The 22,716-nt window shown below is 39.2% G+C and overlaps 2 protein-coding genes across 3 annotated transcripts in view; one reads left to right on the top strand and one right to left on the bottom strand.

The window, feature by feature from the left end:
- The first annotated feature begins 2,579 nt into the window (after nucleotides 1-2,579).
- Nucleotides 2,580-12,506, top strand: LOC109936960 (diencephalon/mesencephalon homeobox protein 1-like). Its single transcript, XM_020535568.2, has 4 exons — nucleotides 2,580-2,796; nucleotides 7,420-7,598; nucleotides 9,947-10,223; nucleotides 12,089-12,506. Exons 1-4 carry the CDS (start codon nucleotides 2,628-2,630, stop codon nucleotides 12,448-12,450), a joined length of 987 nt encoding a protein of 328 aa, XP_020391157.1. The 5' UTR covers nucleotides 2,580-2,627; the 3' UTR covers nucleotides 12,451-12,506.
- A 5,472-nt stretch (nucleotides 12,507-17,978) lies between these two features.
- The window catches only part of LOC125486521, a 16,932-nt gene continuing 12,194 nt past the window's right edge, over nucleotides 17,979-22,716 (bottom strand). The window contains exons 4-5 of one of the 2 annotated variants that reach the window (XM_048614339.1): nucleotides 19,876-19,971; nucleotides 17,979-18,181 (exon numbers count right to left, since the gene is read on the bottom strand). In XM_048614339.1, the coding sequence (XP_048470296.1) occupies nucleotides 18,129-18,181; nucleotides 19,876-19,971 (149 nt within the window). In that variant the 3' untranslated portion in view covers nucleotides 17,979-18,128. The remainder of the gene's footprint in view (nucleotides 18,182-19,875; nucleotides 19,972-22,716) is intronic. The other variant, XM_048614340.1, reaches the window with a different exon arrangement.

Here is a 22,716-nt window from a genome sequence, read left to right as displayed (position 1 = left end):
TCATGCAGAGAGTGGTGCATACATGGAGTGGGCTGCCAGAGAAAATGGTTGCGGTAGGTACAATAGCAACATTTAAAAAAAACATTTGGATAGGTACATGGTTGGGAAGAGTTTAGAAGGATATGGACCAAATGCGGGCAATCGGAACTGGCTGCATGGGCAGCATGGTCAGCATGGACCAGTTTGGGCCGAAGGGCCTGCTTCCATGTTGTATTACTCTATGACTCTAAGTAATCTAATTTATTTAGTAAGTTAAAGTCACAAAGTATGACTCATCACTGAGAAGGAAATTTACGCCATTTTGTGAGTCAGTATCCTTTATACCCAAAGTCTCCACTCGGAATTGTTCCTCACTCTTAACCTTATATGTTTTGAACCCATTGCAAAAAGCCTTTTGTGGTATATAGTTGCTTGCTGTATTCACCTATCATAATTTTTAATTGGAGACATATACATGACATCTGACCTTCATTAGAAATCATCATTATCATAGAGATGATATGGATGGTATGTAAAATGATGGCATTATCAAAGTTTTCATGCAGTCTTTAGTTTTAGCAAGTGCGGAAATTGCTTTCCTAAGATAGAATGAATGGGAGGATGGTGGGTTTAGGAGTGTGCAAATGTTTGCAGATTATTGCCTGTTTGCTGAGTGAAGATGAAGACTTGACTGTTAATGAAATAGTAAGAAATATTAATTTAATGCAAATCAATGTCTTCTGCCGAAGAAAAATATGAATGTAATAGATTTTCCTCTGCATTCTCTTGAAACTGCTGATATTCATCAACCAGATTTTTTTTATTGTTGGTTTTGGGAGTCTCTCTCCTCTAAGCTATCTATCAAAGACTTCCTTCAAAGGCAAAGTTATATGGCATGCAGCATACAATTATAATTCTATAGATATCATAGAAGGTTTACATTGGAGGTCTCTCCCTTGAGGAACAAGTGTCTGAACTGTAATTGCTCTGCACCTGGTTTATATTTTACTAAGAATCTGAAAGCTGCATTATCTTCATTATTCCGTGGAGAATGAAGACATCTCAGGAGAAGAGATTGCGGAAGAAGATTTAAGGCGACGGGGCAAGCACTCTTGCCCTTCTTAGCCCAAAAACAGTGTCCTCCAAAAATAGGCTTATCAGTTGGATCCATCCTTTGGTGGCTGGGTTTTCCAAGCCCTGGGAAAGGGCTGGGTCCCATTTTAAAAAAAAACGTTTCCCAAAATCTGGAGAGATGAAATTCATTTAAATATTATCCACAGATTTGCTTCATGAGAGTTTTCGATTTTGTATCAGGTTTCATGTATTTATTTGTTCAATACCTTCTCCCCATTACCTCCTCATAAATGTAATATATTTGTCCAAATCTTTTGTTAAAGAACTTTTTTTTTAAAATGGGCTAAAGGAACAGGAAAAACTAGACTCAGAAAAATCTTGTTTCTAAACAGATTTGCATATCTCTGCGTTAGAAATGGATCTGAAAGGAGTTATAAAATTATGTCTCCTGGCATTATGAATCAGCATTTGATTCTTGTGGTGTGACTCACAACCACACAGTACTCCAAAGTGCTTCACAGCCACTGAAATTACTGCTGCACTGCAGGGAAATGTTGCATCAGCTTTGTGCCTAGTAAGGGCTAACGGATTAATGGCAAGTAATCAGGTCAGTGATATTACTTGGGGATAAATAATGGCAAAGACATGAGAAAACTTACCCACACTTCTTCGAATATAACCTCTTTCATAGGATCCATTATACCAGCCCAAAAGGGCAGATAAAGCCTCAGTATAATAATTCTTCTAAATGATGGTACTTCCAACAGTTTCATACCCCCTCAGTAAATTCAAACAATAACCTGGATTATGTGGCCAAGCCTCTGGAGTAGGCTTAACTCATGCCCATCTGGCTCAAGCATAAGTGTTATTATAGCATTATTAGCTCAAGTGGCAGGACAGTTGATTTACAAGGCAGAGTGATGCCAACAGCATGGATTCAATTCCCATCACTGGCTGAAGTTACCATGAAGGATTCTTCTTCTCAACCTCACCCCTTGTCTGATTTGTGATGGCCCTCACCAGTTGTTTCTCTCTCTAATGAGAGAGCAGCCCTGTGGTTGGTAAGACTCATTATTCATAAAGTTTATGCCTGCTAACGAATGTTCTGTCAATGACAAAATTTTTCACATGCTCCTACAAAATAGGAGCAGAAGTAAATCATTTAGTTGCTTAAGCCTGATCTCCAGTCAATAAGATCATGACCAATCTATTTGTGTTTTGAATTGCACATTCCTATCTACCTCTCATAATTTTTGCTTTACTTGCCTAATACGGAACTATGTCCCTCTGCCTTAAAAATATTTAATGACTGTACATCTTGAGCAAAGTTCCAAAATCTCATAATCCTCTGTGAGAAAAATGTTCTCCTTATCTCTGTCTTTTCGACAATCTCCAGAGAAGTAGTGAATTATTGCCTCATAAGAAGTGCCTGAGAAAATATCAAACAAGAACATGTTTATATTTTTTATTATATATATCTGAAGAATAACTTTATGTTTTTCTAACTTTTCAGGTTTTAATTTGAATTATAAAGAACAAAGTCCACCTCTCTGTATAGCAGTTTCCCACAGAAAATGAACATGGTGTATTATTACAGAGGGAACAGCCATCGTCTGCAAAGTGTGAATTCCCTAGCTGCAGGATTTTACCTGCACCAACAAGTGAATGACCTGTTACATCGAACAGAGTCAGGACGGCAGCAACCATTTAGTCAAACCCACACAGTGGCTGAATACTTAGCTGGTGAGTGTTCATTATTCTGGCACCGACTAAGAGAGAAGTTAATTGCACAAGAAATGATGACTGTGACTCAATTGCTATGTTAATACTCATGCTTTGCAACTTTTACTAACCAGCTTAGCCTCAGCTTGGTAATGGGGCTCTTGTGGTGCAGTGGTAATGTCTAGACCCCTCAGGTAGGAGGGCCTGAGTTCAAATCCATCTGCTCCCAAGGTGTGTTATAACCGACCTGAACAGGTAGTTTGAAAAGTTATAAAGCTTACTGATGGGGTTCTTGTGGTACATCTGAATTAGGAAGCCTGAGCTAAAGTTCTACCTTCTCCAGAAGTTAGTCATAATATCCCTGCAGAAGCTGATTAAAAATACCTAAAGCTTGATGATAACCAAAGGCACATTCATACAACCTTTATACCTTCTGGATTAACTACTCCATTAATATAACTACCAGGTAACTATATCCATTGTCATTTCAATTCATTTTATTAGCAATTAAAATTTGGTGTTTTCTAAAATGGACAAGAGATCTACCTTGTTAATTTTACAATACTCTTTATTTTCAGTAATTTCATTTGTCCCTCTTTCGACACCACATTTCCTCACCATTTCTATAACACATAATGACTTAGTCAAACTTTTTGGAGAACAGATTTTGGTTCGTCAACTGAAATCCTTGAATTTTGACATTACTTTAGCAACTGTTTCTTTATTACTGGGACCTTCTGTCTGATATTCTGTTTTGACCCCTGTGTGTCATTTTAATCTCTCTCGTAGTTTCAGCACCTTATTTTAATCTCTTTTTCTTTTCAGAGTTATTCGCTGCAGTTTCCCATTCATTTTGTTTCCAACCAATGAGGTGCAAGTACCCAAATTATGTTGCTGACTTCCCTAAGTGTGATGGAATGATATAGGGACATATAAAGAATCACAGAATTGTTGCAGTGCAGAAGGAGGCCATTCAGCCCATTGTGACTGTACTGGCACTTTAGTACCAATCTCCTGCCTTTTCCCCATAACCCTGTATATTGTTTCTAGTTGAATAATAATTTAATGCCCTCTTGATTGCTTCAGTTGAACCTGCCTCCACAATTATCCAGGCACTGCTTTCCACGCGCTAATAACATTCTGTGTAAGAAAGGTTTTTCTCACAGTGCATTTCCTTCTTTTGTATAACACATTAAAACTGTGCCTTCTGGTTCTCAATCCTTTTACGAGTGAGGACAGTTTCTCCCTGTCTACTTTGTCCAAACCTCTCATGACTTTAAAAACTTGTATGAAAAGTCCTCAGAGTCTTTACTTCTCCAGGGAAAACAGCCCCACCTTTTCCAATTTATCCTCATAGCTAGTGTCTCATCCCTTGAACCATTCTCTGCACACACTCTAATGCATTAAATTCTTCCTAAAGTATGGCACCCAGAACTATATACAATACTCCAACTGACGTCTAACCAGTGGCTTATATAAGTTCATCTTAACCTCCCTGCTTTCCTGCTCTAGGCCCCAGTTAATGAAATGTAGAATGCTATATCCTTCTTTGACAGTTGTCTCTATCAGTTCAGCCATCTTTAATGGCTTATATACACCCACATCTCTCTGCTCCAGCACACTTTTTAGAATAGCAGCCTTTATTTTATACTGTCTCTCCATGCTTTTTTGTACCAAGTGTATCATCTCACATTTCTCCACATTGAACTTCATCTGCCACCTATCTGCTCACTCCACCAACTTGTCAATTTTGCTTTTGAAGTTCTACAGTATTGCCCTCACAGTTTACAGTTCTCCAAAGTTTTTGCACCCACAGACTTTGATATTGTCCACTACGCACGAAGATCTTGATCATTTACATACATCAGGAAAGGAAATTGTCCCAATCCTAATCCCAGAGGAACACCTTCTTTCAGTATGAAAAATAACTATTCACCATTACTCTCTGTGTTTGATTGCTAAGCCAATTTGTATCCATGTTGTTGCTGTCTCTTTTCATTGCCTATAACTTTCCTCACAGGTCTGTTGTGTGGCACTGTTCAAATACCTTTTGGAGATTCATGTACACTACATCAACAACCTTCCCCTCAACAGCTCTCTGTGTTGCCTCTTCCAAAAACTGTAGCAAGTTTCCTAAACATGATTTTCCATGGTGACTCTTCAGAATCAACTCACATATTTGCAATGTGACTAATTATTGTATGACAAATCATTGCGTCTCTGAAGATTCCCCACTGCTGTAGTTAAACTGATTGGTCAGTAATTGAACAAGGGTGTAATGTTTGCGATTTTCCAATCCTCTGGCAACACTGCCCGAATCCATGGAAGATTGAAACATAATTGCCAATGCTTCTCTCGTCCTTCAATATCATTGGATGCATCAGATCCAGTCCAGGTGTCATATCCAATTCTTCCTTCTCTTCAATTTTAAATCTTTCTAGTCAGAGTTTCTCTTGTGTCCCCATGACTTGGGCAGCATCTGCCCTGTAGATAATGTAAGAAACAAAATGATTGTTTGTGCCTCATGCCCCAATGTGTCAATCCCTTACTGATCCCTAAACAGCCCCAATCCTCCTTTTACCACCGTTGTATTTTTGGTGAGCTGATAGAAGACTTTGGGATTTCACTTTGTTAGCTGCCATTATTTTTTCGTAATTTCTCTTTGTCCTTATATTTGCTTTTTCACCTCCGTTCTGAACCTTCTGTATTCAGCTTGGTTCTCAACTGTATTGATGACCTGACACCTGTCATTAGCACACCTATTTTTCTTCAGGAAACCCTGGATTCGATGGTCCTACCTTTCCCTTTTGAGGGAATAAACCCTAACTGTGCCCAAACCATATCTTCTCTGGAGGTACCCCATTGTTTTGCCAACAGTTTTCCTTCGAACCTTTGGTTCCAGTCTGTTTAACAAACCTCTGTTCTTGCCTGATTGAAGTAGATTATTTTCAGTCTGGATTGTCAAATGTTACTTTCCAATGTTATCCCAAACTTTATGATATAATAATCACTGGCCCCTACATGTTCCCCTACTGTCACCGTTTTATTTGTTTCTCTTCATTCCCAACAAATGGGCCTAGCAGTTTCTCTTTTATTGGTATATTGCTACAAAAAGATCTCTAGAACACAATCTAAGAACACAACCATCATTGCCCCTTACACTACCATTATCCGAGTCTGTATATGAGTAGTTGATGTCACTGTTATAAATACTCCATGATATTTAGACCTTTCTATAATTTCCATGCGAATTTGTTCCTCTATCTCCTTCCCAGCAGCCATGATGTGGAGGTGCCATGTTGGACTGGGGTGCACCAAGTTGAAAGTCACACGACACCAGGTTATAGTCAACAGGTTTATTTGACATCACAAACTTTCGGAGCGCTGGTCCTTCACCTACAAATAAACCCGTTGGATTATAACCTGGTGTCATGTGACTTCTGACTTCCTAGGAGTCGGTGATCTAGAGAGTACGCTGAGCAATGTAATTGTTTCCTTATTATTCCCTAGCACTAGTCAAATCAATTCTGTCCTTGAACCCCTTGAACAAACAATCAACTCATGACTTTCATGTGATGCTACTCTTAAAACTTGTTTCAAACGCAGCTGAGATGGAAAGTAGGAGGGCCGTCTTGTGGTGCAGTGATAATACCCCTAACCCTGGACTGGGACACCTAGGTTCAAGTCCCACCTGCTCCAGAGGAGTGTAAATAACATCACTGAACAGATTGATTAGAAAAATACATTTCTTTTACAAAGAAAGGAGTAGGAGGGCTTTTGGTTTGCAGTGGTAGTTTCCCTACCTCTGACACAGAAGTTCTAGGTTCAGGACCCATCTGCTCTAGAAGTGCATAATAGCATCTCTGAACAGTGTGATTCAAAAATATCTAGGAACAGAAGTAAGCCATTCAGCCCTTTGAGCCTGCTTCAACATTCAATATGGTCATGGCTGATCATCCAACTCAGTACCTGTTCCTGCTTTCTCCCCGTACCTTTGATCCCTTTGACTCTAAGAACTATATCCATTTCCTTCTTGAAAACATTCAATGTTTTGGCCTCAATTATTTTCTGAAGCAGATAATTTCACATATTCACCCCACCCTGAGTGAAGAAATTTCACCTCATAACTGTTAATTATAGTGGGGTAATGAGTATGGTATTGCATTAGGAATATAGAGGTCTGGAGTTCAACTCTTAAGAATCTGTCAACTTACTTGAACAAATTGGGTAATTTTTGGGCTTGCACCAGAATTATCTTCATGGAGCTTATAGAACTTGTTAGGTTCACCAAGAAACTTCTCAAAGGAAATGGCTTTGCCAAGGAAAATTCTTGTCAGATCTGGCCAATGCTTAATTCTAGTTCACACGAAATTGATGAGTTTTAACAAGTTTGCAGTGGCCTGGATGCAACTTAAGCATAAAAAAAAATTATTAGAAGGTAGACCACTCCTACCCACATGCATCAATTAGGGAAAGGCAATCAATACCAATGTTATCCATATTCTGTTAACAATTCCTTAAAAAAAATTATAAAGCCATTTTCTTTGTTCTTTAAAAATGTAGAACAGTACCAAAGTTGCTCAGAAAAACACTGAATATTTCAGACTTAATTTACTTAAACTGACATTTATTAATATTTTGAAGAAATAATCCTAGAAGCGAGATATGGCAGTCATCATCAGAAACAGAGACGGAGTAGAACAGCCTTTACAACTGAGCAGCTGGAGGCATTGGAGCAAGCTTTTCAGAAAACGCACTACCCTGATGTGGAGATGAGGGAGAGGCTTGCAATGTATGTCAACCTTCCAGAGGCAAGAATTCAGGTATATTTAGAGGTGGTCAGAGACTACAGTATGCTTGCTATAGTAGCTGTGGACCAACCTGCCAAATGGATGATTGTTCAACTGAGTACAAGATTGCCCATTACTGAAACTGGTCATCGTTGGGCAAGAACGTTGCCAGTTTCCTCCACACCCCCACAAGATGCAGGATTGAAATGATGAACTGTGTTCCAAGTTAGTCTGGAATGTGCCATGGTGATGTGGTGAAGCTGGTGTGCACCCAATGCCAATTCCATTGCTGGGAGGGTTGTGTGAAGGAAGAGGCCGTGGGCAGTGAATGCCCAGGGAGGGGCACTCTGGGATGTTAGGAAATCCTTGACAAGGTGGAGGCCCAGAGAAGAAGGCAGTAAGCTGCAGCTGCCAAGTACCTGCTCAGGCTCTCGTGTCGGGAACTGTCATTGTCTAGTTTCTCTCTGACATGTGGGAGAAAAGGTAATTGCGTATAAATGAGGTGAAATTAGGAAAAAGAAGGATGTAAATAGATACAAATACTGCTCACTGGTGAGATTCTCAGCTCACCATTTGAATCTTGGATGGAAAATCAGACCTTATTTTCTTCACATAGAAAATCTAATTTTTCTAATCTTGTCATATTTTCCTAACTGACCTGCAATTGCCCATATTGTTCAATGGCTGGGACAATTCAACCCTATGTGTCCAATTCTGGGCACCATACTATAGGAAGAATATGAAGGCACAAGAGAGATCATTGAAAATGTTTGTGAGAATGATTCCAGGGACAACAGGCTTCAATTACATTGTTAGACAGAAGAGCTTTGTGTTGGACTCCTTAGAAAGGAAAAGGCTGATTAGAAATTTGTTAAAAGTATTCAAAATTATGAGAGAGTAGGCAGGGAGAAACTATTGATGGATGTGCGAAAGATAAATGGAATAAAAAGATGACATTAAGAAAAACTTTTCCACACAGTGTATAGTTAAGATCTGGAATGCACTTCAAGTGAATGTGCGGTGGAAGAAGATCCCATCATAGCTTTTAATGCAAATTTGGATAATTATTTGAGGAGAAATCATTTCCAGCACTGGGCGAAGGGTGGAGAAATTGAGCTGAGTTGCCCTTGCAGAAAACCAGCACAGATACAACCCCTTAGCTGAATTATGACGCTATATTTCGTCTGTCAAACTTTTGGCATGTTCAAATACTTTGGAAGCTGAAGGTGTGAGATTTCTCATGGTGAGTCTAGATCACTGCAGTAATTTTTCAGGTTGAATTATTTGTAAATTTAATGCCTTTAAAATGGCCCTGTCTACTCCAAGCCAGTTGCTACAATGATGTCACCTGAACTCGCGCTTTAAAGAAAATGATTACACATTTGTAGTTTTCTCAGAAAAATGGACTAAATCTCATCTGTAAAACAGAAACAAAAAAAAAATGACAACCCAAATAGTGGAAAAATGGAACTTGACAATTTTGTCATTTTAAGTCAGTGAACTAGACAGATAAATTGTAATGGACAAAACTTCGGTAAAAGCCTCTGAATCATTTAATTAAAGCGGCATTTGACATTTTTTCGGTCACCATAAATCGATAGTTTTAAATATGTTTGATTGGAATTATGCATAAGGATTGTTATTTATTGTCTGGGATCTGCTACTTTAGAGAAATCATGATCTATGCTCTTGTGACTTTCTGATAAGTCTGTAAATACTGTTTGGAAAAGAGAAATGGAAAGCTTTTGAAAAATATCTGCGATCCTTACCTGTTATACAAAATGCATCTCCCAGTGCCATTAAAACTCATTTGGTTATTTACCCCTTTAAATTGGTGGCATAAAAATGTGCTTCTCAAGGACTTAATTATTGGTAATACACATAAGGATGATAATTTTTTGAATGTGTTGTAAATGTAGTCCAGGTTCTGACAATGGTCTGCTAGGAACTAAGGCAGAAGGGTTTTGTATAAGTGGAATTGTGGAGCTTTGGAGACTGGCAATGAGACACAAGTGAAGTCTGACCTAGAGGAGCAATAGGAATCGATGAGGGTCCAGGCAGTAATGTCCAAGAAAATCCAAGCCTGAAGAACGTAATTTAAACAGACTCAACTGAACATGAGGAAACAAGCTATTCATGCTCAAAGCAATGGTCCAAAGCAGTAGACTATTTAATAATGCAGTAAATACTAGTCTGATTAGGTTCTTGAAAAAGGAAATGTTTTTATTCCCAAATCACCAAGGATCTCAGTGATTTGTGACTGTTTCCGAATTGTACAAATGTGCTTCGTAGACCTAAAACAACTATTGGAAACATATAAACTTTCTATTGAATATGTCTATGTCTTTTAAACAGATATACTAATTACTCACTTAATTTAGGTATGGTTCAAAAATAGACGAGCCAAGTATCGCAAGCACCAACGCAGTTTAGAGAGGGATGAGTTTCTGATGGATGAAAGTCAATGGATGAAGAATGGTGACAGAAGAGAAAGGAAGATCAAATTGGAAAAAGAAAAACGTCACATCCAACAAAAAGACTCGGAATTCTGTAGCTCTATTAGTACCACATCAACATCTGTAATTAGAACTGCATCTCTGGCTACAGATCTGGCCAGCAGAGAAGAACCAGTAAAGCATATTGTTACAGCAAACATGGGTAAGAAGCATGGTTTCAGATTCTCTCCAACTATGTTCTTTGTGTGTGATCTGTGTAAGAATAGTCAATAGGTATAGCATGCAATTACCATATACAGTAATCTTTCTTCATGAAGTCATATAGATTTTACAGCATGGAAAGAGGCCCTTTGGCCCATTGTACCTGTACCAGACAGAAAACATCCATTTATTTTAATCCCATTTTCCAGCACTTGGCCTGTAACCTGCTTCCTGTTAGCACAAGTTTCAATAATAATTTTGCTTGACTATTTTATGGCTTTTGATGTTACATGTTGTCAGATATCTTATGGAAAGCTGGCAGGAAATCACATCTTTCGAGAATGGGAACATATGAGCCATAAATGATGAAACTTGATTGAAATCCGCTGAAAACAATTTTAGATTTGTTAGGTTTAGTTGTGTAGAAATTGGCCTGTTTTATGGGAATAAAATGAGCACAACAAGGCACAGTTTTCAGGACCATCAACCTGTGCTGCAAAGGTATCTGAAAAATGCCTTACCAAAATGAAGTCAGATTATTCGCCAGGGGTTGAGCTGTCTTAAAACCTATTGGGTCTCCTAAATCTGTACGTGAGATACCTTACGCTTGTTCTAGGCTATCTTGCTGAAGTTGGTCAGTGATGAATGGGAAAGCTGTTAGGCCTGGCCAGTTCAGGGTCTTTTAAGTTAAAATATTCAAATATTTGCAAAAAACCTTTTGAGATCCAGGAAGGGTATTACCTCACTCTCAAGCCCTGAAGTGAGGTATGTTTCAAATTAATCTGCTATCGATGGAAATTATATAGTGTACATGAGTGATGACAAAAGATCTAAATTTTACTGACTCATTAAAGGTTTCACTTGAATGTGTGGAGAACTTCTTGAATGAATACACTACTTAGAAAATAATATGACGAATCTGATGTGACTACAAAAGCTGTATGTATCCCAGGTTAAGAATGATACACAATACTAGTTGGAATGTAGGACTCCTTTCATTATGCTTTTTTTTTTGCTTTATCTAATATCCTGAAAAGCATCAGGAGGCCATATGCAAGTTTTATCTGTAGAGATTAAAATAAAAACATGCACTTCTATTTAGACCAGGCAAAAATTCAGTTCAGTTTGGTTCCTAAATTTAATGGCAGTCCTTTAACATGAAGCTATTGTAACAAGGGGGTAGGCTGTGAAATCTCATTTCAAACAGCTTCCAGGATCACCCAAAAGGAACCCCCCAAGGCAGTTAGTGGCTAGAACATCAGCACAGATTGGACATAGGTCTCTGCGCTGCTAGGTTGGTTATCATCGCACACATTTGCATGGAAAATGGATACAATAACATTGAACTTAAATTCCACTAAAGTCTATAGAATGCGCAAGCTTAAAAAACTAGCAGGGTGATGTTATCATTTGATGCTAACCTTTTTAAACAAAGTCTACCTTATATGAAATGTGAATGGATTATGTTGGTAGATTGAACCTAACCACACTCATGTATTTTCCACTAAATACCAGGAAACTGAAATTGGAGGTGGGAACTACTGGCTATTTGTTTCCTCGTTTCCATTTAGGGGAACTCTACACCTTCACTTGCAAAGAGGTCAGCTTAGAGGTCTGCAAGAGAAGACTAGAATTATTCCTTAACTGCCTCAATTAATTATTCTATAATTAATAACTAATTCTAATAACGTTGAAATTTGTGGCTTTCACTTGAAACTTTCCTCACCTGACTTTTTTAAGAATTATGGAGATGGGTTTCGCATTAACCTCTGCGTTTTTTCTGAGGACAGAACATTTTGATTGTCTGCACTTCAATTGTTTGTCCTTTTAAAAATGATTTTATCCTCTAAATAATGTTTCCTGCAGGTCGCATTGCAAAGCTTGGACTAATTGACGAAAACATCAACATTCAGATGCCAGAATATTCTACTGTGCAACAATATAATGCAACTCTGCATGATCAAATTCAACATCACATAGCTTTGGCAAGTTTCTTCCTGCCAGAATCTCACTATGGAATCCATGTCCCAAATCTGAATGTTAATCAGGCATCCGCACTGTACCCCTCATACTACCAGAGGGTTCCTCATACATTGGAAGCTTGTCCCAACTCACTCATTTTCCACTCTCATAAATTGTCAGACTTGATCCCAAAACCCAATAGTATGGGGAGCATGAGACATGCCAAACAAAAGGCAAATTTGTTGGGCCTTAATCTCCAAAATTAAAGAGCTTTTGTATTAATCACTGAATTTGTGGATGGCTACATATTTTGTACAGTGAAAAAGTGAACAAAAATAAAATGAGTTTACATTGAAATCTAGTTTTGTTTATTTTACTAATATCTCACAATGATTGCCTACAAAAAGGATAAGTAACATTTCATAAAAGCATGTGTATTTTTTAAATACAAACTCCCCATTAAAAAAGTATAATGTGAATAAATATCACTTAAAAGAACGGTCACTATTTAGGCTGTTCCATAGGAATATCTGCATGATTTAAGAACCATTGAACGAAAGATGTAAAAATTGATACGTTGTCAATGGGGCCAATTCTTCTGCGAGACAGCTGCTGTACTTCTACTGGGAGTGCAGTGGAAAGAGGGGCCAGGGAGAGGCCAATTAAGCAGGTTTCAGCCTGCTGCCAAAAAATTTCTAATGGGCTGGGGTGGAGAGAAATCTCCACCCAATCCAAGCACGGACAACTGTGTAGTGGCAGGGTGGGCAAGTGAACTCCCAGCCCAGAGTTTCCACAGCAGGCAAGTTATTGGTGGCCGACACTCAGGGTGGAGCTCTGGTGTAGTAGCCCATCCACTGGCAGCAGTCAAACCCATCTGGAGCTGCCATCCGAGGATTTGACCTGAACCACTGCACAGGAAACCATTTTGTGGTCACCTCCCAACATGCCAACCAAAGCCACAGTTTGCAGAGCATCCATCTTTGCAGGCACTTGAGATGTGCCCCAGTATCATAAGTACCTGATTTAATTAGTTAAGATTAGGAAACCTCTCCTGAACCAAAACACACTGTCAAGGACATCATTGAGATCCCAGTGGCTATATCTTGACACGTCCTATAGGTGGTGCCTCGACAGATTTTTGGCCTCATCATCCATATCACTCAGTGTAACATTTAAAGCAATCAAATACAATGCAATTAAGTATAAATTAACCATTCTCTAGTTTGGATTTTATTTCTGAGTTCTAAGCTGCTAGGTACAGCTGCTATGCAAATATTTAATAAAAGCTTTAAACTCTGTGTTCTCCTTTGTGAGCTGGTCGTTGATCACAAGAATTGAAGTTCCTTCATCTCTCTAGAAACATTATATAGTTCATTTCAGAAAAGAAAGCATAATTTTAAATAAATAAGAGACACCTTGTTGAAAGAATCCGGGGAAAGAAAGTCTCTGCTTTGAGACACATTCTAAGAAAATGCAAACAAATCCTTAGGCCATGAAACCATGAGAAATAGGAACAGGAGTAGGCCATCTGGCCCTTCAAGCTGCTTCACCTTTCAATAGAATCATGGCTGATGTGACATTCTGCACAACCAGTTCCCTGCCCTTTCCTCATAATATTTGATTCCACAACTAATCAAGAATCTAGCTATCTCAACCTGAAATTAACACAAGGACTCTATCCCCACAGCTCCCTGTGGCAAGGAGTTCCAAAGACTCACAGCCCTCTGAGGGAAGAAATTCCTCTTCATGTCAGTCTTAAATTAGTGCGGTATAATTCTGAGACTATGACCTCTGGTTCTGGAGTCTCCCATGAGGGGAAACATCTTCTTAGCATTTACTCTATCAAGCCCCTTAGGAACCCTACATGTTTCAATAAAATCGCCTCTCATTCTTCTCATTTCCAGTGAGTAGCATTCCAACTATTTTTGTTTTTGATCATAAAACAATCCCTCCCCTCTTGGGCTCATCCTAGTGAACTTTCTCCAAACTACCTCCAATGAACAATTGTTTTAAAAAAGAAGGGGATCAAAATTGCTCACAGTTCTCCAGTTGTGGTGTCACCAGCACCTTGTACAGTTGCAAGACTTCCCTACTCTTATACTCCAACCACCTTGAGATAAGGGCCAACATTCCATTAGACTTCCTCAATACCCGTTGCACCTGTGTGCTAGATCCTTCATTTAAGATCAGTGTTCAGAGTTTCATAAACATTGGAATTCATTTTTTAAAAAATACATCCCTTCACACAGTTAACAACAAAAAGACGTCCTGCCAAATAGCCAGTCAATACTAGAGATGTACACTCAATGACTACATATCTTAATGTAACTTATTCAGAACAAAAACCCACCCCTCCTCTCTCTATTTATTTCTGAGCTCCCTTCTCCCTTTCTGTTTACCATCTTCTCTCCCACTTATCCGGCCCTCCCACCTCACTGACCAATCGCCACCACTCCCTACCTGCAATCACCTATCACCATCCCACCTACCTTCCCCAGCCCCATCCCTCCTCTCTCTATTTATTTCTGAGCTCCCTTCACCCTCCCCATTTCTGAAGAAGAGTCCTGACCCGAAATGTCATCTCTCCTGATCCTCTGATGCTGCTTGGCCTGCTGTGTTCCACTAGCTCCACACTGTGTTATCTCTGACTCCAGCATCTACAATTCTTACTATCTCTAACCTTAATTTCAGGTCTGGATGCTGGAAGCTCAGTCCATTGAGACCCAGCAAAGCAGAGGCACAGAGCTTAGGACCAAAACAATTCAGTTGTAATGTCACTATGTCTTTCCTTCAACTTGTTCCTGAAGATCATGATTCACACTTGGTACAACTATGTTGGAAATCTCACTCAAGTTTCTATACTTTATCTACAAGATCTTGTGAGTGTCCACAGGCCCAACCAGCAGATGGGAAAGGGAATAATTCCAACAGTATCCTGAGATCAACTCATCTATAGATCATTGACAAGATCTTCAATATTTCTGATCCACTCCACCTTACTGAGTGGTGCTGCAGGAGGTGCACTAGTTCTCTTTTTAAAATAAACAATGTGCTATCAGGCATGATGGTTTGGATGGGGAGGGAGGGGAAATGAAACAATGTAGTTGCAAAGATAATTTTGATCTGTTTATCTGTCATTAATCTGTCATTTTTGCATAGAGATCTCTGTACTTTCAAGCTTTTTATAACTTCAGCATCTGATGGGCATTAGTCTGTGGTTAGTTGGAGGCATAGTTTCCTAACCACTGATACATCCTTCATTTTCACTTTGCAGTCCAACTCCCTGAGGGTTGGCTGCATATTTTATCTCTATGATCATTACACACTTGATATCCAGTGTGCCTTGACCTACATAGTTTGCACCACCTCTCGGTTAAATCTGAACTTGTTTGCTCCACTTTCAGATCTTTTCTTCCAAGAAATTGCTCACTGACAGGAAAATTAAAAATTAATCAATTAACTATTTGACTCCTAAATTTTATTCATTGCTTTTAACCCTTATGCTACTTAATCTTTAACAGAACATTTTTCAGATATTCAGTCCACTCTCGATTGTCAGCAAAGTGACTGGAGATTTCAGTGACATTGCTATCAAGTGGCACTTGCTCAGCAATATCCTGAGTGGAAAAAAATGTTCAGGATTGTCCTTTTACTATCACAATTCTCTATTGGTAATTCAGTGTAATAATACAATTATTTAAATACAATAATTCCATCTGACAAATCAAAGCAGCCTGTCTTTCTGTAGTCAGGTTATTTTAATAGGCCTGGTGTCTGTAAGAAGGGTATCTTTGACAGTACTATCATGCAGCACTTACTGAACAGTAATGTTCTCACTTCAGGTTCCACTCGGAGAACTTAATTTCAGAGTTTCTTTGTTACTCATTCATGGAATGAGGACATCACTGACCAGGCCAGTATTTGTTGCCCATCCTTAATTGCTCAGCGGTGGCTTAAGAGTCAACCACATTGCTATGGGTCTGGAGTCACATGTAGATCAGACTAGGTAAGGTTGGCAGTTTCCTTCCTGTAAGGGCATTAATGAACCAGATGTTTTTCCTCCCCCCTGACAATTGATTCATGGTCATCATCAGCATCTTGATTCCAGATTTTATTGAATTCAAATTCTACCATCTGCCGTAGTGGGATTTGAACCTGGGTCTCTGGGTTAACAGTCCAGTGATAATACCACAAGGCCATCACCTCTCCATCACACACAGTAGTGTTAATGGGTACTTCTTTGGCTTGGAAAAAGGTTTGCAGTGGATATATTCTGGAGAAGAGTCATATTGGACTTGAAACGTAAGCTATGTTTTTCTCTCAACAGATACTGCCAGATCTGCTGAGTTTCTCCAGAACTTTCTGTTTTTACTTCAGATTTCTGACATAAACAGCATTTTGCTTTTAATCAAATCAACATTAACAAGCTGGTGGAATGTGCAGATAGGTGGCAGGTGAAGTTTAATGTGAATAGGTGTGAGACAATACACTTTGTACAACAAACATGGAGAAACAGGATAAATAAATGGTATACTTCTGAAGTGTGTGCAGGAGCAGAAATGGACATATATGTGCATAAGTCATTAAAGGTAACAGGATAGGTACACAAAGCTATTAAAAACAACTTTCTACACTTGACTAATAGGGGCATGGAATCCAAGAGCAGGGAGGTTAAATCTCACCTGAAGGATTGTGTTCAGTTCTAGCAGCAACACTATTATATGGATGTGAATATATTGGTGAGTCGGCATAAGAGGTTTACAAGAATAGTTCCAGGGTTAGAAACTTGAGCTATGAGAATAATTGGAGAAGTTGGGACTGCTCTCCCTGGAGATGTGAAAGCTGAGGGGAAATTTAATTGAAGTTTTCCAAATCATGAGTGGTCTGGCCACAGTAGACAGGGTGAAACTGTTTCCACTTGTAAAAGGATCAAGAATTAGCAGATACAGTTTCCAAGTGTTTTGCAAAAGAAGTAAATACAAAGTAAGAAAAATCGTTTTCACACTAACATTGCACCACAACACCCTCACTCTTCCTCTTCGTACTGAGTCTATGGGCCCATTTGGTTAACAGTACTCAAGGATGAACTATTAATGCATCTTAATGAGAATAAATAATGATTTTAACAAGATGTAATTTATTGCATTTAGGAATAGGTCGAAGTTGCATTGACTCTGCGGAGCTGTGTTAGTGTCCCTACCTCCGGACTGGAAGGTCTGGATTCACGTCCCATCTGCCATGGAGATGTGTCGTAACATGTCCAAACAGCTGATTAAAAATAAGATGTTGACTAGTTGTACGTAATAACTAAGCCCATTGTGAGACTGCTCTTTCCCCTGCCAAAGACTATATTGGAGGGTGATTAATCCCATCTCCAACACTGAATTTTTTGGATCCATTACATTGTACAAAATTTTTGACTTAGGCAAAGGCGCTACCAGATGAGCCGTAGCTTAACTCCTGTAACGGCTTCGATTCTAACATAGCTTCGCTACATAGTGGTCTCTAGGTACCTCATAAAATAGAAATGATCTCTAGGCTGTTGTAATGTGGCGTGGGAGCAAATGGCTACGATCTGTTAATAAAAAGAATATATGTCTATATGTGTGCATATATTGTGTTATTATTCACTGCAAAGGCAGACTAGTAATTAGAACATATTCATGATACACATGTATTAAGGCACATGCTAACTTGTGGCGAAGGTGAAAAATAGTTGGAGTAGATTGGCCACATGTTACACTCCCTGACTTCCTTCATCTATATTTATCACCTGAACTACTGATCTATTTAAAAATATTTTAATAAAAGCTAGAAAGTGATTTACAGCAGATTACAAGTCATGATACACCATTATTAAAGTGGATGTGTAAAGCAATTTATTTCCACGATCCCGCATTGAGATCTGTGTGGAGTACTGAAACATTTTTAATTGACAAGCTTTTCATTTATTTTCTTCTTCATTCCATTGTTGTGTCTTCAGATTTGTGCCACTGCCTGAAACAAATGAACACATTTTATTCACTTTTCTCCATTTACTGCAAGATTTTGAGATGCCAGGCAATGCAAAAATATATTAATTGCCAACAATGTTTTTAAAAAGTAGAAATCAAAAATGTATTTATTAGCATGCATGTACAGTAACTAATATTTCCGTGTAACAAACTACACAATTTGGTTGAAAAGTAGTCAAAAACCATCTGTGGGTGAATATATGCTCATGCACTACGTATGCACAAGTATTAAGACTTCCCACAATTTAATATTGTAATCTAATTGTACTGTCACTCCCGCCATAGTCATCACAAACAGGATTCAATAAAATGGAAGAAATCAGAGGTGATTTACTGCCTAAGAATCCTGTGCATTTCAGATTTCTTTTTAAAATCGTGATGACCGCTGTTTAAGATGTGTAAATGTATTCTGTAGCTGTCTGATTAGGAAAACACATGTCTGTCACTCCCTGCTATAAATACTCTAAATATTTCCAGATTTGGGTCATTGAGTACATATGAGATTTCAAAGAACCAATTTCCCAACTTCAGTCTGCTCACAGCTCAGAGCTGAGTTCGGCACAAATAAAAGGCAATCAAACATTCAAGATGAAATTAAATGCATTGTGAGCATCACAATAAGCAGGTTAGAGCATAAAAAAATCTGCCAGTGTACTTTGTGGGTGCACTGGCTTTACGCTGACATGGGACAGGTTGCAAATAGAATTAACTATTTACTCAGTCACAGTATTTTACACAGTAATCCCCACTACTAGAGACATAGTAATCACTATAAATAATCAACTTTCTTGTAAATGTACTTTTCTGAAAACTATTTCAAGAGTATTGGCTGCCTCTGAGCCAAAAGATCAAGGTTCAAGTCTCACACATGGACTTAATAGCCAAGAAAAGTTGTTCATAAAGTAGCTGAACAGGTAGACTATCATCTAGAAGATGATTAGTTTATGGCAGGCTGTAAATGCGGGACAGTCTCCTGGTCAGCCAAGCTTGGTGTGGAGTTGCCTCCACCTTCAAACTAAAACATCTGGCAATAGACTGGCAATATGTGCCAGGAAAAACAAGCCGTGGAAAAGGACATTGGCATGTGCTGCATCCGCCTCATATGTCACTAGACACGGCAGAAAACTTACGAAGAAGTACTTGTCTATTTTTTAATCTAACAAACGAGTTATCTCATCAGAGTTAAAGCATTGTTGATGCAGGTACAGGTAAATGATTTGACACTTTAAAAATGTCAAGTTGACATAATTGCGGACCAGCTATAAACTTGACAAAATGTCTCTCAACAAACATTTGAAATGTGTGAAAAGACTGAGCTCCACTTGAGAAACAGATCGCCACAATGTATAATTTTGAAAAAACCTTCCTTCTAGTTTGCATACATGTATTTGTCAGCCTTGGATCTGTCCAAACTCTACTACCTGAGTCAGTAGAATGTGAGCTAAGAATTTTTTAAAAATCAATTTGTTCTTTGTGGGTTCTTGCTGTATGTAAATTGACTGCTATATTTCCTTATTTTACACTGAAAAAGAACCATGAACTGCTTTTGGACATCCTCTGATTTTACAAAGGTGCTATATGCAGTAAGTGTTGTGTTTCATTAACAACACAATTACAGGCTGTGCCTTTGACGGTTGTGAGCCCCTTAAAAAGCTTCACACTTGATATTGCACTTACCATTTCCGTTTGCAAACCCAACCACCATAACAATCACCAAGACAACAGCTTTGCAGGCAATCAGCAAAGAAATGTTCGACAGGGTGTGGTTGAATGCTGGAAAAATAATAAAATGGTAACGATCTTCAGGTGAAGTATTAATGACAAGAATATTTAAAATTTTGAGGATTAGTGCAATCCCAAATTTCTACTCTCAGACTCAGACTAATTGTAGCTTAAAGTGCAGAACAAGGCCATGTGGCCCACTGTGTTCACACTGGTGAACAAAGATCTGACCACACCAACCCCATATTTCAGATTTTGGCCCATAGCCCTTGAGGCTATGACAACCCAAGTGAATATCTAAATGCTGCTGAAATGTTATGAGAGTTTGTGATTCAACTACCCCTTCAGCCAGTAAGCTCCAGACTCCCACCACCTTCTGGTTGAAAAGCTCTCATTAACTCTCCTTGCAGCTTTTGACCTCTCACCTTAAATCTATGCCTCCTGCTTATTGACCCCTTCACCAATGGCTAAAGGGCCTTCCTCTCCACTCCAACTATGTTTCTCATAATCTTATATGTCTTGATCAGGTCCCCTCTCAACCTTTGCTCACTCAAAGAAATTACCCCAGTCTATCCAATCTTTCCTCATACCTCAAACCCTCCTACCTAGGCAGCATCCTGGTAAATCTCCTCTGTACCTTCTCTAGTGCAATCTCATTCTTCCTATAACATTGCGACCAGAACTGCACCCAATAGTCCAGCTGCGGCCTAAACTATGTTTTATACAAGTGTTCAGAGTTATTTTTGTTTCCATGTACAGCAAATTTTAAGTTGAAATCTGCACAAACAAGATAATTTTTTTATTCATTCATGAGGTGTGATATTGTCCATCCCCGGAGAAGGTGGTGGTGAGCTGTCTTCTTGAACTGCTGCAGTTCTTGGGGCGTAGGTGCCCTCACACTGCTGGAGGGAGATGCAGGATATTGATTTCCAGTGATTATGATGGAATAGCAATATAGTTCCAAGTCAGGTTGCTCCGTAGCTTGGAAGGGAACTTGCAGGTGCTGGTATTCTCACGTAGTTGTTCTCCTTGTTATTCTGGGTGGTAGGGGTTGTGGGTTTGGAAGGTGTTGTCTGAGGAACGAAGGGGAGTTGCTGCAGTGTGGTATCTTGTAGATGGTACACACTGCTGTCACTGTGCATTGGTGGTGAAGGGAATAAATACTGAACAAGATGGATGGGTGTCAATCAAGTCAACTACTTTGTCCTAGATAGTGTCAAGCTTCTTGCAGGTGCTTGGAGGAGCACCCATTTCTCTTTTATCAAATTGACTGACTCTGTAAAGTGAGAGGCTGGTGCAATCTCTTACCATGCTCAGTAATGTGTTTCCTCGCTGTCCTGCATTTACTCTTCCATTCCCCATCCTTTTTCCAAATTTCTTGCATTGAGACCCAGCTGCTGTTCCTTAAGTCCCTCCCAATCAACCTCGAACCACTCATGTTTCACCGCAATCCCATTTCTAGTTCCTATCGGTTTCCTTTCTCATAAAACAAGCTCCACCCTTTCAAAATTGCCTTTGTGAATTTTCTCTATCAAAAACAAATATTAACTCATTTGCAATGCCTAACGATTTCTCTATTGTTAACCCCTCTCTCCCTGTAAGACCTTTTGGTTGTGTTATCACTTTCGAATTCCATTTTCGTATAACAAATAAGATCCTACTTGACAGATAAGAACAAAATTGCATGGTCAAAGCCAATACTTTTTATGGTGTGACCTTGGTGTACTATTACTCCTGCTGTCCTCAGTCTCTCTTTGGGGTTTGACGCAGCAAAACACATTGTTCTTCTCCATTGTCCAGACTTTCTGGGACAGTTCTGGCATGGTTTCACTCTTACTTGCCTGAATGCAACCAATACTTAATGGCTTCTCTTCCTGCAAGTGGCATTATCTTTGGAGTCACGAAATAGTCCATCCTGGCTTCCTTCCCTTTCCTCAGACTATTCTTTGATTTCACGATTTTGTATGCTCACTGTTAACACCCACTTTTCAAATCTAATGTTCATTTCCATTGTGTTATCAAATCTGTTTGATGTTAGGCCATGGATAAGTTGAACTGAGCTTTGGGAAGACTGAAACCATTACAGGAACAGGAGTAAAGAAAGGAGTAGGTCCGAAACAAGGAGGACACAGCCAAATGCCATGTGGCAGGGAATGGCCTGTACACTGACAAGGAGTTGGTTGTGAGGTTCAGGCCCTGGAAAGTATCAGGTACATCTCCGACCTGCTGTACTGCATCAAAATAGACACTGAAATCAAAGGCTACAGTGCCTCCTACAGGCCTCCTGAGATAGGGAAAGGGCTCCTTGTTTGATCTCTATAAATTTACCTTTATGTGATGGTAAAACGCAATGCAATAACCACATCCCTAGTGCCCTAACCGGCTAACATAAGACAATCAAGGCATCATGCATCTGTAAACAGCCATCTAACCTGCTCCACCATTCAATATGAACATATCTCGGCCTTCGACTCCACCTTCTAGCCTACCACCCCTCCCTAACATCCCATGATTCTCTGAGAAGGAAAACAAATCAGTCTATCTCAGCCGTAAACATGTTCAACAACAAGTATCCTTAACCCTAGGGGCTAGAGAATTCCGAAGTTTCACAACTCTGAATGAATTCGGTTCTTCTAATTTTAGTCTTAAATGATTGGGCCCTTATCCTGAGACTGTGCCTAGTGATTTGGAGTGCCTTTTTTTTAAATAAATTGCCTCCATTCCACGAAACCATGGGTAACATTTGGAATCTCAATGCGATTGAGCTACTTTTAGGAAGAAGCGAGGATGAACAGA

This window comes from Rhincodon typus, chromosome 29 (assembly GCF_021869965.1).
Source record: "Rhincodon typus isolate 14 chromosome 29, sRhiTyp1.1, whole genome shotgun sequence".
Lineage (NCBI taxonomy): Eukaryota > Metazoa > Chordata > Chondrichthyes > Orectolobiformes > Rhincodontidae > Rhincodon > Rhincodon typus.
The sequence above is the reverse complement of the archived record's forward strand: the minus strand, read 5'-3'. Positions and strand labels throughout refer to the sequence as shown.